The sequence below is a fragment of the Pelophylax lessonae genome, assembly GCF_965119305.1.
Source record: "Pelophylax lessonae genome assembly, chromosome: 2".
Taxonomy (NCBI): Eukaryota; Metazoa; Chordata; class Amphibia; order Anura; family Ranidae; genus Pelophylax; species Pelophylax lessonae.
Genome location: NC_138769.1, coordinates 1,136,071 through 1,154,853, shown reverse-complemented (window position 1 = coordinate 1,154,853; position 18,783 = coordinate 1,136,071). Strand labels below are relative to the sequence as shown.

At 51.3% G+C, this 18,783-nt stretch overlaps 1 protein-coding gene across 1 annotated transcript in view; it reads right to left on the bottom strand.

Moving 5' to 3' along the window:
* Nucleotides 1-18,783, bottom strand: part of TRAPPC10 (trafficking protein particle complex subunit 10) — a 59,269-nt gene that overhangs the window by 4,751 nt on the left and 35,735 nt on the right. The window contains exons 6-19 of the mRNA XM_082245825.1: nt 17,937-18,048; nt 17,510-17,757; nt 17,170-17,431; nt 15,375-15,451; nt 15,205-15,296; nt 13,754-13,894; nt 10,654-10,766; nt 5,267-5,778; nt 4,979-5,120; nt 4,507-4,665; nt 4,101-4,306; nt 3,926-4,026; nt 3,594-3,711; nt 2,742-2,912 (exon numbers count right to left, since the gene is read on the bottom strand). Of these exons, the coding sequence (XP_082101951.1) occupies nt 2,742-2,912; nt 3,594-3,711; nt 3,926-4,026; nt 4,101-4,306; nt 4,507-4,665; nt 4,979-5,120; nt 5,267-5,778; nt 10,654-10,766; nt 13,754-13,894; nt 15,205-15,296; nt 15,375-15,451; nt 17,170-17,431; nt 17,510-17,757; nt 17,937-18,048 (2,454 nt within the window). The remainder of the gene's footprint in view (nt 1-2,741; nt 2,913-3,593; nt 3,712-3,925; nt 4,027-4,100; nt 4,307-4,506; nt 4,666-4,978; nt 5,121-5,266; nt 5,779-10,653; nt 10,767-13,753; nt 13,895-15,204; nt 15,297-15,374; nt 15,452-17,169; nt 17,432-17,509; nt 17,758-17,936; nt 18,049-18,783) is intronic.

The following is an 18,783-nucleotide window of genomic DNA, read 5'->3' as shown; positions in this document are numbered from 1 at the left end:
CCCTTACCAACCCAAGCGTGACAATCCCTTACCAACCCAAGCGTGACAATCCCTTACCAACCCAAGCGTGACAATCCCTTACCAAACCAAGCGTGACAATCCCTTACCAATCCAAGCGTGACAATCCCTTACCAATCCAAGCATGACAATCCCTTACCAACCCAAGCGTGCCAATCCCTTACCAACCAAAGCGTGCCAATCCATTACCAACCAAAGAGTGACAATCCCTTACCAATCCAAGCGTGACAATTCCTTACCAAACCAAGAGTGACAATCCCTTACCAACCCAAGCGTGACAATCCCTTACCAACCCAAGCATGACAATTCCTTACCAAACCAAGAGTGACAATCCCTTACCAACCCAAGCGTGACAATCCCTTACCAACCCAAGCATGTCAAACCCTTACCAACCCAAGCGTGACAATCCCTTACCAATCCAAGCGTGACAATCCCTTACCAACCAAAGCGTGCCAATCCCTTACCAACCAAAGCGTGACAATCCCTTACCAACCAAAGCGTGACAATCCCTTACCAATCCAAGCGTGACAATCCCTTACCAACCCAAGCGTGACAATCCCTTACCAACCCAAACAGGACAATCCCTTACCAACCCAAACAGGACAATCCCTTACCAACCCAAGCGTGACAATCCCTTACCAACCCAAGCGTGACAATCCCTTACCAATCCAAGCGTGACAATCCCTTACCAATCCAAGCATGACAATCCCTTACCAACCAAAGCGTGCCAATCCCTTACCAACCAAAGCGTGACAATCCCTTACCAACCAAAGCGTGACAATCCCTTACCAACCCAAGCGTGACAATCCCTTACCAACCCAAGCGTGACAATCCCTTACCAACCCAAGCGTGACAATCCCTTACCAACCCAAGCGTGACAATTCCTTACCAATCCAAGCGTGACAATCCCTTACCAATCCAAGCGTGACAATCCCTTACCAATCCTAGCATGCCAATCCCTTACCAACCAAAGCGTGCCAATCCCTTACCAACCAAAGCGTGATAATCCCTTACCAATCCAAGCGTGACAATCCCTTACCAACCCAAGCATGTCAAACCCTTACCAACCCAAGTGTGACAATCCCTTACCAATCCAAGCGTGACAATCCCTTACCAACCCAAGCGTGACAATCCCTTACCAATCCTAGCATGCCAATCCCTTACCAACCAAAGCGTGCCAATCCCTTACCAACCAAAGCGTGATAATCCCTTACCAATCCAAGCGTGACAATCCCTTACCAACCCAAGCATGTCAAACCCTTACCAACCCAAGTGTGACAATCCCTTACCAATCCAAGCGTGACAATCCCTTACCAACCCAAGCGTGACAATCCCTTACCAATCCTAGCATGCCAATCCCTTACCAACCAAAGCGTGCCAATCCCTTACCAACCAAAGCGTGATAATCCCTTACCAATCCAAGTGTGACAATCCCTTACCAATCCAAGCGTGACAATCCCTTACCAACCCAAGCGTGACAATCCCTTACCAACCCAAGCGTGACAATCCCTTACCAACCCAAGCCTGACAATGCCTTACCAACCCAAGCGTGACAATCCCTTACCAATCCAAGCGTGACAATCCCTTACCAACCCAAGCGTGACAATCCCTTACCAACCCAAGCGTGACAATCCCTTACCAACCCAAGCGTGACAATCCCTTACCAACCCAAGCGTGACAATCCCTTACCAAACCAAGCGTGACAATCCCTTACCAATCCAAGCGTGACAATCCCTTACCAATCCAAGCGTGACAATCCCTTACCAATCCAAGAGTGACAATCCCTTACCTACCAAAGCGTGCCAATCCCTTACCAACCAAAGCGTGCCAATCCCTTACCAACCAAAGCGTGCCAATCCCTTACCAACCAAAGCGTGCCAATCCCTTACCAACCAAAGCGTGACAATCCCTTACCAACCAAAGCGTGACAATCCCTTACCAATCCAAGCGTGACAATCCCTTACCAACCCAAGCGTGACAATCCCTTACCAACCCAAACAGGACAATCCCTTACCAACCCAAGCGTGACAATCCCTTACCAACCCAAGCGTGACAATCCCTTACCAATCCAAGCGTGACAATCCCTTACCAATCCAAGCATGACAATCCCTTACCAACCAAAGCGTGCCAATCCCTTACCAACCAAAGCGTGCCAATCCCTTACCAACCAAAGCGTGACAATCCCTTACCAATCCAAGCGTGACAATCCCTTACCAACCAAAGCGTGACAATCCCTTACCAACCAAAGCGTGACAATCCCTTACCAATCCAAGCATGACAATCCCTTACCAACCCAAGCGTGACAATCCCTTACCAACCCAAGCGTGACAATCCCTTACCAATCCAAGCGTGACAATCCCTTACCAACCCAAGCGTGACAATCCCTTACCAACCCAAGCATGTCAATCCCTTACCAACCCAAGCGTGACAATCCCTTACCAACCAAGGCATGCAACAGTTTTGAGGATAGTAATATCAAGAGTATGATTACAGACCAACCCAAGCGTGACAATCCCTCCCGTGGATGGACGCGAGCCCATGGACACCGTGGATGGACGCGAGCCCATGGACACCGTGGATGGACGCGAGCCCATGGACACCAGGCCATGGATGGACACCAGGCCTTTTAAGACTGCCAGATACCCTCTTCAAATAAACAGACCCCACACTAATCTGCATAGACCCCAAACAAGGATAAACACTACTGTACGAGGCCGACTCACATAAAAGTGCTCCAAGTGGAAGAGGTAGGTGAAGGGCTGTAGATGTCCACAGCTCTGGGGAAGAGGCAGGGGGTAGAAGCTGACTGAGAAGCTGCAGGGTAGAACCAGCGGCAGATCCTTGTGCCACGTCACCTCCCACACATAGAAGAGACATTGCTGACTTTGGATGTCCTGCAAAAAAAAACACAAGAGACAATAGGAGAAAGTGAGACCAGGCTGAAGACCACACAGGGAAGAAGTAGTGACTGGAAAACAGGAGAGAATGTGACGGGAGACCACTCCAGGGGAGAAATGGTGGAATGCTGGAAAACCATCCCAGGGGAAAGGTGGTGAGGGAGGGTTGGTAGACCATTTCAGGGCAGGGGAAGAGATGGGAGGTTGGTGGACCATTCCAGGGCAGAGGAAGAGATGGGATGCTGGTAGATCACTTCAGGACATGGAAAGAGATAGGTGGTTAGTGGATCACTCTAGGGGAAAAGAGGTGACAGAAGGCTGGTAGACCACTCCAGGGCAGAGGAAGAGATGGGAGGTTGGTGGACAACTCCAGGGCAGAGGAAGAGATGGGAGGTTGGTGGACAACTCCAGGGCAGAGGAATAGATGGGAAGTTGGTGGACAACTCCAGGGCAGGGGAATGGATGGGAAGTTGGTAGATCACTCCAGGGCATGGGATGAAATGAGGGGTTGGGAGACCACTCCAGGGGAAAGGTGGTGACAGAAGGCTTGTAGACCACTCCATGGATGAGGATGTGACAGGATGTTGGTAGATAACTCCAGGGGGAGAGGAAGTGATTGAAAGAAAGGAGACATTGACATCTAAAGAACACATATAGGGGGCACAGTGCCATTATTACCTGGCTGTCTTGGGAGTGGAGGGGGAGGAACTGCAGATCCCGGGAGGAGGTGAGGCAACTATTCGATAATTGGAAGTTGAAGTCACACATGTTTTCCACACGAATCTGGATATATTTTCTGGAGGAATGGAGAGAGATCACAAGACGGCAACACACAGGATCCAAAACATGGCAGGGAGCAGGGTAAGGGATTTAGAATGGGAAGTCCTGCAGTAAGAAAAGCTCACAAAGCATGATAGAACAGACTTGAAGGACAGTGAGGGACATGGAGGACAGTGGAGGTAGAGGCAGACCTCTCCTGGGAGGTATGGCGCCAATCCTGCAGTGCTCACCTTGTTCCGGAGGAAAGTAAGGCATGTTGGGCTCTCAGCGGGAGGTGAAAGGTCAGACTGATAATGGTGGAATAGATGGACCACGGACAGTCCACAGACACCTTTGGAAAACAAAGAAGTGTCAGTGGTGTCATTAAGGACTCCCAGTAGTTGTGTGTAAGATGTTGTCACTCACCCGTTGCTCTGTAACGTTCCCCCGGGAGTCCTGCGTATCCTTTCCTCTACGTGGAACTTCGCCATTCAATAGACGTCCCGTTTCTGGTAACAGGCACACCACATCCAGCTCAAACTCCATGAGATGATAAGGGGGGGCTGGCGGGAGAGCGATGCTGGTTACTTTGTCTGATCGATGGATGGTCAAAGGACTTAATGACACCTCACCTGGAAAGACAAGACACAGACTGGGAGTTGATCAGGATTATTACCCAATGCCATGGCAGATGGTGAGACATGACCACCATGACCTAGAGAACCAAATATGGAAAAGGCAACAACAGCTTCGCTCCCATTGAACGGTCAGATCCCAGGAGAAAGTTTCAGTAGTTGTACAGGCCGGGCCCCGGCAGGACTGACATACTCACTTTGACTGTTCTGGTAGATGGAGGCCTTGGTGTCCGGTGCCGGAATAATGGGCATCGTATCGGCATTACTAAGCTGCAGCGTGTCCCCCTCCTTCACCCGATAATGTCCAGTTGTCACTGTAAACTTTAACTTTTGAGGAACCCCGGCCAGGAGGAAATCTACAGGGAGGAGAATAGTCAGTGACGGGCGGAAAAACCAGACACACATATACACGGGTCACGTATGAACTGTGTTTGGGGGAGGGGGCAATAGATTAGGAGGGGATTCAGGAAGTAACAGAGGGACCTACCTCTGTCCAATATGCTACGATGAGGCAGATACCATCTCTGTGGCAGAATGGTGGGGGAGTCAGATTTTCTGGAGCCTGATGGAGGGGGTGAGGGTTCAGTGTGGTGGGGGGGATGGTGATGATTCATTCTGCATTTACAATCATGGAAGATGGCGCTGCACTGGGGCACAAGGCTCACTTACCGTTCAGCGGCTCCACCTTCAGTTGGGGCTCCTGAGAGTAAACGTCATATTGCACTATTGGGTAGACGTGCGGCAGGAGCAGCTGCACATTTCCGAATGACGCCGCAAGCTGACGTAACGTGTAGGTTCCGGCCTCCTGTGCCTGGAGACAGACAAGATAGTAGATTACAGTCAGCCCCCTCCCCCGCCCTGAGCCAGTCACATCAGTCTCTAATACCTCCTCTTGGTTTCCTATCACACTGATTGGCCAGCCATGTCATGTGATCAGCATACAGTACTCTACATTACCTGGGCTTGGAAGGTCAGGTGATTGACCCCGGGCTGCAGGGTGACGCGGCTACACTTGACGGTGTGCACCCCATCGTCCAGGTTTAGGGTGGAGTGTCTGTCCATGGGGGAGGATGCGCTGGAGTCATGCGCTCGCAGTAACATGTGCACATTTTTGCAGATGACCCCCGTGCTCACCAGCCCCCCCTCTGACGGGCTTTTTTCATGCATTTCTGCCAGTTCTAGTGCCGGGGGAGGGCCCGGAAGTCCCAGCGCGCCTTCTGTCTGAAAGTGGACAGAGCCACCTGCAGGTTTGTGGCGGGTCAACCATTCGGCAGTTTTTCGGTAGCTGTTCTTGTCCAAACTATAATGAAAGTGTCCTGAGAGGTGCTCCAGGTGGAAGGGTTCCGGCATCAGACTGAGAATGGTTAACTCCATACACAGCGACCCGCCCACGTGAATCACCGCATTAGGGGGATCAAACCTCAGCGAAGTCAGCCGAGCAAACGAGCCAAATGGGAGGCCGAAGTGACCTGGGAGATAAGAGAAGAGCATTAACATGGTGGACCTGGCAATACATGCAGCCCACAGCAACCAATGAAATGTATGGAGGTTCTGTGTACAGCCTATTCTGGGCGGGACTAAAATTTTTTGGCAGATAAATATAAAAGATGTACAGAAGGATTTCATATTTTCATAATAAACCAACATTTCCGCTAGTCTCTTTCCTGTATCCGTGCTGCCTGTTGTATAAAGAGCTCAATAGCTGAAGCTGCAATTTAAATGCAGAAATGAGAGAGAAGTGACTTCTCCCTCTTTCTCCAGAGCAGTGACTCGTCATACTCCTCCCTCAGGAACAGTCACTTCTCTTCCCCCTCACTCGCAGGCAGCTGCTGCTTCTCCTCCAGCAACCCCAGAGCAGCGAATCCTTCCCATCCCCAATGAACATAACTCCTCCCAGCAGCGACTCCTTCCTGTCCCCAATGAACATAACTCCTCTCCCCCTCAGCAGCAAATCCTTCCCTTCCCCAATGAACATCACTCCTCTCCCTCCCAGCAGTGACTTCTCCCCCTGGCTCCTGAGCAGTGACTCCTTCCCATCCCCAATGAACATAACTCCTCCCAGCAGCGACTCCTTCCTGTCCCCAATGAACATAACTCCTCTCCCTCTCAGCAGCAAATCCTTCCCGTCCCCAATGAACATAACTCCTCTCTCTCCGAGCAGCGACTCCTTCTCGTCCCCAATGAACATAACTCCTCTCCCTCCCAGCAGTGACTTCTCCCCCTGGCTCCTGAGCAGTGACTCCTTCCCGTCCCCAATGAACATCACTCCTCTCGCTCCCACGCGGCGGCGCCACTGCCCCCACGCTCCCCAAACAGCGACGCCACTGCCCCCACGCTTCCCAAGCAGCGACGCCACTGCCCCCACGCTTCCCAAGCAGAGACGCCACTGCCCGCTCGTTACCAAGCAGCGACGCCACTGCCCCCACGCTCCCCAAGTAACGATGCTACTGCCCCTATGCTCCCAAGCAGTGACACCACTGCCCCCACGCAGCGACGCCACTGCCCCCACGCTCCCAAGCAGCGACGCCACTGCCCCCACGCTCCCAAGCAGCGACGCCACTGCCCCCACGCTCCCAAGCAGCGACGCCACTGCCCCCACACTCCCAAGCAGCGACGCCACTGCCCCCACGCTCCCAAGCAGCGACTCCACTGCCCCCACGCTCCCAAGCAGCGACTCCACTGCCCCCACGCTCCCAAGCAGCGACTCCACTGCCCCCACGCTCCCAAGCAGCGACTCCACTGCCCCCACGCTCCCAAGCAGCGACTCCACTGCCCCCACGCTCCCAAGCAGCGACTCCACTCCCTCCCAAGCAGCGACTCCACTCCCCCTTCGCTCCCAAGCAGCGACTCCCCCTCGCTCTCACTGTGAAACCCTTTTCTTGTAGTCCATTAAAGGATGCATGAAATCTTTAACCTTCAGGTTATGCTGCAACCTACAGGAGGCTTAGACCCTGGCAAACAAAAAAAAATACTTAAGGGCATCCCAGAAAAACCTCTCCTATCAGCATGCCTCAGTTTTGTAGCAAAACTGTACAGACTGCATGACCATAAACAGAGAGGGGTGGGGCCTGTGTCCTTCAAAGGATTCCATAAAAAGGATGTTACAAGGAGTACAAAAATCCTTTTTCTTCTCGTACATTGAGGGATACAGAAGTCTTTAACCTGCTGGAGGTACAAAAGCAGTCCATCTGAGGGGTGGGCAGTACAGCAAAAGTTAACAGAATCAAGAGAAAAAACAAACCAGAACTGGGGACTGCCTGCAGCTCAAAAAGCCGCCTGAAGGACCTTACCTCCGAAGTTGTCATCGGATGAGGCCTGAACATCCACTTAGAAAAGCCTAAGAAATACCCACCGATCTAGTAGAGTGTGCTTTGACAGAAAAAGGGTGGAAGCCGATCTTTGAGACCGTAGGTTTGGATGGAGGTCTGCCTGAGACACCTACAGATAATGAAATCAGAAGCTGGAACACCTCTTACAGGGCCCATCATGGAGGGTAACAGGTCACCATTATCGGTATTACAATTGGGACAAAGCGGGGATTCTCTTCTACCCCAAGTGAAAAATTGAACAAGCGTTCTCTAGGTACGATGTAAGATAAAAAGTTATGATCGTTTTTGTACAGCTGAAACCAACACCCATTTGGGAAGGTAAAAAGAGAATCAGTCTTTTCCAAGTGTTTGAGAATCTCTCACAACCCAAACCACTTCCACATAGGAAATTTCCTTTTGATGCACAGGAGCAAGACAGAGGGGTAGAAGACCAAAATCCTGGTTGAGATGAAAGGCAGAAGTCCTGGGCCTCAACGCCCCCTTGTCCCTATGCAGAACCATAAAGAGATTGAAGAATAAGCTCGCCAGTTCAGAGTGACACTCGCCTTATAAAGGTGAATAAAGAACCACCATCTTGTGGGTGAAACCAGAAGTTGGGAACTCTGATGGGATCTTTCTGATAAGTGCAGACAGAACCAGAATAAGGTCCCACAGAGTCAAAGGGAAAGGGGTGGTGTGGCAAACACAGCCACTGTATATTGTCCTTCATGTATGCATTATGTTTATTGCATGTGTATACATTTAAGAACCAAGTGTTTGTAATGTAATGCTACAGCCCTTCCTCCCCCACCCCCCCCCCCCTCCTGTTTCTGTGTCTAATTGTGTGGATTCATGACACAGACAATGGTCTGGACTGGAGACATCTCTCCGCAGGGGGTGTGTATTGAAAGACTGCCTGTTTCAAGGTACAAATATTCAGTCCCCCATGTGGTCCGCTGCTGTACAGCCCCTGGAATGTCTGTGGGGAAGCCCCTTGCATGGGGAATCCCATAAATACTGAAAGCCTGTGAATAAAAGTGTTGTTGACTCCCAGCCTATGTGTCGTCTAGTTCTTGGGAGGGAAGAATGGTATAACGCTACCTGGATTGTTGCATGCTGTACCTTCCTATTTGGAATATTACCTGTTTTCCTGTCTATCTGCGGAGACCCTGTAGATTAAACTACTTCTCCGCTACAGGTGGTGAAGCTACATTGGAGACCACCTGTACAAAACGGAGCTCAAAAACATACCAGGGGGTCTCTGAAACAGAATGGGAATGAAAGGGACATGACCCTTGATAGGGCTGAGAGCCAAAATCTGATCCAGACCCAGCTGCTGGAAGGAGAGGATTCGTACCATGGAGAAACTACAAAGGGGGAATCCCTGAGACTCAAACCATGTGAAGAATGACTTTCATGTTGGATATTAGACTTTGTGGGAATAAGACTTTCTAGCATCGTAGGAATCACAGATTCATAAGATTCTCCTCTGTCAATCTGGATTTAAACAGCCCTGCTGTAAAAGCAAGATGACAAATTGATCCTTGAAATGGAAAGTCCTGACAATCTGGCAGTGCCCATCAGGTCAAAGCACAACATTCACTGGGCCCAGTCTGGAACAATGAAGACCACCAGAATGCCCTCCATCTCAATCCTGAGAACCTGCAGAACAGACAAGACAGGGGAGGGTGTGCTGAACCTACGTGGCCACCAGAGCATCCACCTGACTAGTTTGTTGTTGAACCTGGAGGTCCACTTCTGATGTCCCCCACCTGTGACACAGGTTCTGGAACATCTCAGGGTGTAGGGACGACGACTCCTCGCTGTCAGCTGAGGAAACCTACCTGCTAATTGCCTACTCTTTGAATATACACGGCTGACAAGGCCAAAATATAGAGTTTTGTCTAGGAAAGGATCAGATCTATCTCTTACCACAGCAAGACTTTTGGTTCTTTCCTGATCATTTATGTAAGACAACACTGTGTTGTTTTCGGACTCCCTGATCGGATGACCTTGCAAGTACGATGGTCTATGATTGCAGTAACAGCCCAATTGCCCAAAGTTCCTACATGTTATTTAGGAGATTAGACTCCCCTGACAACCAATAGTGTTCAAGACTCCATTCCCCAGGAGAAGCGCCAGCATCCATTATGAGGATCCTCAAAAAGACGGGAGGGAGGAAAGGAAGGACTCTCTCCCCCCCGTCTCCAGAGCCAGATTTCTGAGCCACCAAGACAAGGACAACCTGGGTCCTCAGCAACAAAGGACCTGGTCTGTCCAGAGATCGAATTGAATTGTTCTACAACGGCAGAATGTTTAGTTTCAGAAGCCTCGGGTAAAACTGGGCAATAGAGCGCTTCTTTGAAGGAGGCCACCACCAGACCTGGAGCTCTCGTGTGAAAGTGGGCAATCGGATGACTCCTGCACTCACGAGTTTGAATCTGGGACTGGAGATTGTGAAGTTTCTCCTGTGGAAGGCACACTCAGGCCTGAGAAGGTATGATGGAGATTTACTAATCTGCAGGGTGACACAGAAGGATGCATATGAGAAACCAAGGAGGGGCAAGGAATCTCCAGTTTGCAAAGGTTTACAAATCTCCATTGACTGCAAAACATTTCCCTCTAGGTTATGGAGAGGGGGAGGTAATATAGTCCTAAAATAATCCCTTTCTAGAGTGAGAACACTGCTCTTCCTAGTGTGCTCATCATCCTTGGACAGAAAGTGCTCCTGGTACAATCACCAGAGGCCTCTTCACCTCTGGGGCTCCTCCATCTCTAGGATCTCTCCACCTACCACCTACAGGGCCCCCCTAGCTCCATGGTCCCCTGACCTCCAGGCTGCTCCATCTCCAGTATTCCCCAACATGCCAGGGTTCCCCCACAGTCAGGGCACCCTACCACCAGGGTCCCATGACCTCTGAGAACCATCCAGCTCCAAAATTCCCCATACCTCCAGGGCCACCCCCTACACCGTTGGGGCCCCTTACATCCAGGATGCCTCCACCTCTAGATGCCTCCACCTCTAGGACTCCATACCTGCAGTGCTGGGACTCTTCTCAGAGGACTTCAGGATTTCATGGCAGTAGGTGACACGCTCGTCCTGAGACAGGTTGGTGTCAGCGGCCAGGAGGCTGCAGGTCTGAAGGTATCTGTAGGAGTGTTAAGGATAATGTGACTTCTACAATGGACTGAGGAACAGGAGGTGGGACAGGTGAGAAAAAAAGATCTGAGGAGCGGGAGGTGGGACAGGTGAGAAAAAAAGATCTGAGGAGCGGGAGGTGGGACAGGTGAGCATTAATGATCTGAGGAGCGGGAGGTGGGACAGGTGAGTGAGGAACAGGAGGTGGGACAGGTGATTATTAATGATCTGAGGAACGGGAGGTGAGACAGGTGAGTATTATTGATCTGAGGATCGGGAGGTGGGACAGGTGAGGAACGGGAGGTGAGACAGGTGAGTGAGGAACGGGAGGTGAGACAGGTGAGTATTATTGATCTGAGGATCGGGAGGTGGGACAGGTGAGTGAGGAACGGGAGGTGAGATAGGTGAGTATTATTGATCTGAGGATCGGGAGGTTGGACAGGTGAGTATTATCGATCTGAGGATCGGGAGGTGGGACAGGTGAGTGAGGATCGGGAGGTGGGACAGGTGAGCGAGGAACGGGAGGCGAGACAGGTGAGTATTATTGATCTGAGGAACGGGAGGTGAGACAGGTGAGTATTATTGATCTGAGGAACGGGAGGTGAGACAGGTGAGTATTATTGATCTGAGGATCGGGAGGTGGGACAGGTGAGTGAGGAACGGGAGGTGAGATAGGTGAGTATTATTGATCTGAGGAACAGGAGATGGGACAGGTGAGGAAAAAAAGATCTGAGGAGCGGGAGGTGGGACAGGTGAGCATTAATGATCTGAGGAACAGGAGATGGGACAGGTGAGGAAAAAAAGATCTGAGGAGCGGGAGGTGGGACAGGTGAGCATTAATGATCTGACGAGCGGGAGGTGGGACAGGTGAGTGAGGAACAGGAGGTGGGACAGGTGATTATTAATGATCTGAGGAACGGGAGGTGAGACAGGTGAGTATTATTGATCTGAGGATCGGGAGGTGGGACAGGTAAGTGAGGAACGGGAGGTGAGACAGGTGAGTATTATTGATCTGAGGAACGGGAGGTGAGACAGGGGAGTATTATTGATCTGAGGAACGGGAGGTGAGACAGGTGAGTATTATTGATCTGAGGATCGGGAGGTGGGACAGGTAAGTGAGGAACGGGAGGTGAGACAGGTGAGTATTATTGATCTGAGGAACGGGAGGTGAGACAGGGGAGTATTATTGATCTGAGGATCGGGAGGTGGGACAGGTGAGTGAGGATCGGGAGGTGGGACAGGTGAGCGAGGAACGGGAGGTGGGACAGGTGAGTATTATTGATCTGAGGAACGGGAGGTGAGACAGGTGAGTATTATTGATCTGAGGAACGGGAGGTGAGACAGGTGAGTATTATTGATCTGAGGATCGGGAGGTGGGACAGGTGAGTGAGGAACGGGAGGTGAGACAGGTGAGTATTATTGATCTGAGGAACGGGAGGTGAGACAGGGGAGTATTATTGATCTGAGGATCGGGAGGTGGGACAGGTGAGTGAGGATCGGGAGGTGGGACAGGTGAGCGAGGAACGGGAGGTGGGACAGGTGAGTATTATTGATCTGAGGAACGGGAGGTGAGACAGGTGAGTATTATTGATCTGAGGAACGGGAGGTGAGACAGGTGAGTATTATTGATCTGAGGATCGGGAGGTGGGACAGGTGAGTGAGGAACGGGAGGTGAGATAGGTGAGTATTATTGATCTGAGGATCGGGAGGTTGGACAGGTGAAAAAAAAAAAGATCTGAGTAATGGGAGTGGAACAGGTGAGTATTAATGATCCGAGGAATGGGAGGTGGGACAGGGGAGTATTAATGATCCAAGGAACGGGGGATGAAACAGGTATTAGTGATCTGAGAAAATGGGAGAGGTGAGTAATAATGATCGAAGGAGCGGGAGGTGGGACAGGTGAGTATTAATGATCTGAGGAGCGGGAGGTGGAACAGGTAAGTAATGATTTGAGGAGCGGGAGGTGGGACAGGTGAGTAATGATCTGGGGAGTGGGAGGTGGGACAGTTGAGTAATGATCTGAGGAGCGGGAGGTGGGACAGGTGAGTAATGATCTGAGGAGCGGGAGGTGGGACAGGTGAGTAATGATCTGAGGTACGGGAGGTGGGACAGTTGAGTAATGATCTGAGGAGCGGGAGGTGGGACAGGTGAGTAATGATCTGAGGTACGGGAGGTGGGACAGGCGAGTAATGATCTGGGGAGTGGGAGGTGGGACAGTTGAGTAATGATCTGAGGAGCGGGAGGTGGGACAGGTGAGTAATGATCTGAGGAGCGGGAGGTGGGACAGGTGAGTAATGATCTGAGGTACGGGAGGTGGGACAGGTGAGTAATGATCTGGGGAGTGGGAGGTGGGACAGTTGAGTAATGATCTGAGGAGCGGGAGGTGGGACAGGTGAGTAATGATCTGAGGAGCGGGAGGTGGGACGGGTGAGTAATGATCTGAGGTACGGGAGGTGGGACAGTTGAGTAATGATCTGAGGAGCGGGAGGTGGGACAGGTGAGTAATGATCTGAGGTACGGGAGGTGGGACAGGCGAGTAATGATCTGGGGAGTGGGAGGTGGGACAGGTGAGTAATGATCTGAGGTACGGGAGGTGGGACAGGCGAGTAATGATCTGAGGTACGGGAGGTGGGACAGGCGAGTAATGATCTGGGGAGTGGGAGGTGGGACAGGTGAGTAATGATCTGAGGTACGGGAGGTGGGACAGGCGAGTAATGATCTGAGGTACGGGAGGTGGGACAGGCGAGTAATGATCTGGGGAGTGGGAGGTGGGTTAGGTGCTGAACACAATGCTGTTCTATTAGTAGAGGAACGGGTCATCTCCTTGCGCAGGACGGCAGCAAGCGCGGCGGGGGGGGGGGGGGGGTGCTGGTTGTGGATCTGAGGAATTCTACATGAAATATGACATTTCCCAGCCTCCGGAATGCCGGCCTCATCCCCGGGTGACCGGGACTGGCGGTGTGTGGAAGAGGCTGGATGGTGGTTATAGAAGGATACGGTTCCGTCTGTCCCAGCAGTCTCTGACACTCTGCCAGCTGTTTCCTGGTGTGGGTGAGGGGCAGAGACCACCCCTCTGACTGGTACATCCGGAGCGCCCCCTGCAGGTAGGGCTCAGCTTTCTGTGGTAAGGATTTCCTCCTTGAGAGAGAAGAGAGACAATAGATCAGAGAACACAAAAACAGCCCAGTTACCTCCCCTGAGTGACCTTCCCCCCCATCCCTGTACCCTTCCCTGAGTGACCTTCCCCCCCATCCCTGTACCCTCCCGAGTGACCCCCCCCAATCCCAGTACCCTCCCCCGAGTGACCCCATCATCCCTGTACCCTCCCCCGAGTGACCCCCCCATCCCTGTACCCTCCCCCGAGTGACCCCCCCATCCCTGTACCCTTCCCCGAGTGACCCCCCCATCCCTGTACCCTTCCCCGAGTGACCCCCCCATCCCTGTACCCTTCCCCGAGTGACCCCCCCATCCCTGTACCCTCCCCTGAGTGACCCCCCCATCCCTGTACCCTCCCCTGAGTAACCCCCCCATCCCTGTACCCTCCTCTGAGTAACCCCCCCATCCCTGTACCCTCCCCTGAGTGACCCCCATACACAGAATATACAGGGAACAGAATGGAGAGATAAGACCAGAATGACCCCTCCCCCCATCCCTGTACCCTCCCGAGTGACCCCCCCCAATCCCAGTACCCTCCCCTGAGTGACCCCCCCAATCCCAGTACCCTCCCCTGAGTGACCCCCCCATCCATCCCTGTACCCTCCCCTGAGTAACCCCCATACACAGAATATACAGGGAACAGAGTGGAGAGATAAGACCAGAATGACCCCTCCCCCCATCCCTGTACTCTCCCCTGAGTGACCCCCCCATCCCTGAACTCTCCCCTGAGTGACCCCCCCATCCCTGTACTCACCTCTGAGTGACCCCCCCCCCCCCATCCCTGTACTCTCCCCTGAGTGACCCCCCCCCCATCCCTGTACTCTCCCCTGAGTGACCCCCCCCCCATCCCTGTACTCTCCCCTGAGTGACCCCCCCCCCCATCCCTGTACTCTCCCCTGAGTGACCCCCATACAGGGGACCGAGTGGAGAGATGAGACCAGAATGACTCCTTCCCCCCCTCCCCTCATCCCTGTACCCTCCCTTGAGTGACCCCCATACATATATACAGACCTCCTCCCATACACTTTTACATTGTGATCACATACACAGAACAGGGTAGCTGGGGGGTGGGGTGACAATGCCCCTACACAGGGTGGGGGGGGGGGGGGGAATTCATCTAGTCTGGGGCCTATACACTGTATACCTCTATCCCCTTTCCATGTACAATGGATTTGGCATGCAACTAATCAGAGCACAGAATGCAGGCTCAGCCAACCTCTGACCTCCCACAGTACAGCACCCCCCGCTGGGGAGGCAAGGCTGTGATTATTAGGAACAGTTAGAAGATTTACATGTAAAACTCGGCCAGATCCTTCCCCACCAGCTTGGCGGAGCGTGTTCTGCCGATGGTGTTGTACATCTGGATGGTGGCGTGGGCGAGCTCCTGCGGGCACAGAGGGCGGGGTCAGAAGGATGCAGAAATAATCGCATGATTTACCGTCAGAGGATATGAAACACTCACCAGATAATGCTTCTCAAAGGCCTCCTCTGAGGACAGCGCCTCCTGCAGCTTCTTGTATGGGCTCTGCGCTGTATTGGCTGTGGAGGAAAGGGGGGGTGGTAACAACATTCAGTATATCACATGTACGGAGCACTAAGAGCCTCACACCACATCTACAGTGCCTTGCGAAAGTATTCGGCCCCCTTGAACTTTGACCTTTTGCCGCATTTCAGGCTTCAAACATAAAGATATAAAACTGTAATTTTTTGTGAAGAATCAACAACAAGTGGGACACAATCATGAAGTGGAACGAAATTTATTGGATATTTCAAACTTTAACAAATAAACTGAAAAATTGGGCGTGCAAAATTATTCAGCCCCCTTAAGTTAATACTTTGTAGCGCCACCTTTTGCTGCGATTACAGCTGTAAGTCGCTTGGGGTATGTCTCTATCAGTTTTGCACATCGAGAGACTGACATTTTTGCCCATTCCTCCTTGCAAAACAGCTGGAGCTCAGTGAGGTTGGATGGAGAGCGTTTGTGAACAGCAGTTTTCAGTTCTTTCCACAGATTCTCGATTGGATTCAGGTCTGGACTTTGACTTGGCCATTCTAACACCTGGATATGTTTATTTGTGAACCATTCCATTGTAGATTTTGCTTTATGTTTTGGATCATTGTCTTGTTGGAAGACAAATCTCCGTCCCAGTCTCAGGTCTTTTGCAGACTCCATCAGGTTTTCTTCCAGAATGCTCCTGTATTTGGCTCCATCCATCTTCCCCATCAATTTTAACCATCTTCCCTGTCCCTGCTGAAGAAAAGCAGGCCCAAACCATGATGCTGCCACCACCATGTTTCACAGTGGGGATGGTGTGTTCAGGGTGATGAGCTGTGTTGCTTTTACACCAAACATAACGTTTTGCATTGTTGCCAAAAAGTTTGATTTTGGTTTCATCTGAGCAGAGCCCCTTCTTCCACATGTTTGGTGTCTCCCAGGTGGCTTGTGGCAAACTTTAAATGACACTTTTTATGGATATCTTTAAGAAATGGCTTTCTTATTGCCACTCTTCCATAAAGGGCAGATTTGTGCAGTATACGACTGATTGTTGTCCTATGGACAGAGTCTCCCACCTCAGCTGTAGATCTCTGCAGTTCATCCAGAGTGATCATGGGCCTCTTGGCTGCATCTCTGATCAGTCTTCTCCTTGTATGAGCTGAAAGTTTAGAGGGATGGCCAGGTCTTCGTAGATTTGCAGTGGTCTGATACTCCTTCCATTTCAATATTATCGCTTGCACAGTGCTCCTTGGGATGTTTAAAGCTTGGAAAATCTTTTTGTATCCAAATCCGGCTTTAAACTTCTCCACAACAGTATCTCGGACCTGCCTGGTGTGTTCCTTGTTCTTCATGATGCTCTCTGCGCTTTAAACAGACCTCTGAGACTATCACAGTGCAGGTGCATTTATACGGAGACTTGATTACACACAGGTGGATTCTATCATCATTAGTCATTTAGGTCAACATTGGATCATTCAGAGATCCTCACTGAACTTCTGGAGAGAGTTTGCTGCACTGAAAGGAAAGGGGCTGAATAATTTTCCACGCCAAATTTTTCAGTTTTTTATTTATTAACAAAGTTTGAAATATCCAATAAATTTCGTTCCACTTCATGATTGTGTCCCACTTGTTGTTGATTCTTCACAAAAAATTACAGTTTTATATCTTTATGTTTGAAGCCTGAAATGTGGCAAAAGGTCGCAAAGTTCAAGGGGGGCCGAATACTTTCGCAAGGCACTGTATATGTAACATCCGTTCTCACCAGTCTCCGGCCTCTCCGCTCCCAGTCCAGCCAACAGATCCACCGTCCTCTGAAGATCCTCCGAGCATGGACCACCTTCTGAGACCAGACCACACAGGGAGCCCAGAGACTGCAGCTTCTCCATGGCGTAGCTCCAGAGCCCCACGGTGTGGGAGATGTTGGCCTCGAGCTGAGGCCGTTCACAGCAGCCTTCTATCCTCTGCAGAACCTCCAGACAACTCAGGAAGACCCAACAATCCAGAGCCCCCGGGGGGACAGAGACCTGCAGACAGGAGGAAGAACACAATGATGGATTGACCTCAAACCTCCCTGAGCTTCAGCACTGGTGACATGGGCTCACCTCCAGCAGGCGCAGCTCCTGAACGCAGTTATGAAGAAGCTCCAGGGCCCGGTTGGACACCTCCCAAGGCCTCTGCAGGAAGAGGAGTAAAGTGCACTGCCGGGAGAACAAGTAGCTGCGTAATTCCAAGAGATTGGCTCTCCTCCTCTGGATCATATCCCTCTTCTCCATATCTATGGGCTTCCGTAAGGACAGGCCATCCCAGCTCTGAACTGGCTGGCAGAACGAGCTCAGCCAATTGGCTCCATCTGGGAAACGGGCCGGAGAAAATGAGAACAGGAGGTCAAAATACGCCAATCCATAGAATATGTCACCCTGACCAGTCATAGATTATGAATCTGAGCTTCATAGAGGATTCTCAGCCAATCACATCTCAGATCTTTCCACTCAGCACCAAATCCACCTATTGTGCCCCGGCATCACTCACCTCCAGCTCCGAAATTCAGCACATACTGCGAGAAGAGAGCATCCAGCTCATCGTACTGAACCAACGCATCTTCAAACTGCTGCAACATTTCAAAGACGAAGGCCAGCTCCTCCTGGACCAACAAAAATTCCAAAGTGAGCAATGCTACAACCAATAGATGCCAATGTGCAGCACAGGGAGGAGGGGAGGGCCTGGGGGGTAGAGAACTATATAATATTCAATGTGCAGCACAGGGAGGAGGGGAGGGCCTGGGGGGTAGAGAACTATATAATATTCAATGTGCAGCACAGGGAGGAGGGGAGGGTCTGGGGGGTAGAGAACTATACAATATTCAATGTGCAGCACAGGGAGGAGGGGTGCAAAGAACTGTATATTATTGAATGTGCAGCACAGAGAGGAGGGGAGGACCTGCTGTATAAAGAACTGTATATTATTGAATGTGCAGCACAGGGAGGTGGTGAGAACCTGCGGGGTAGATAACTGTATATTATTCAACATGCAGCACAGGGAGGAGGGGAGGACCTGCTGTATAAAGAACTGAATACTATTCAATGTGCAGCACAGGGAGGAGGGGAGGACCTGCGGTGTAGATAAGTGTATATTATTCAACATGCAGCACAGGGAGGAGGGGAGGACCTGCTGTGTAAAGAACTGTATACTATTCAATGTGCAGCACAGGGAGGAGGGGAGGACCTGCGGTGTAGATAAGTGTATATTATTCAACATGCAGCACAGGGAGGAGGGGAGGACCTGCTGTGTAAAGAACTGTATATTATTCAATGTGCAGCACAGGGAGGAGGGGAGGACCTGCTGTGTAAAGAACTGTATACTATTCAATGTGCAGCAC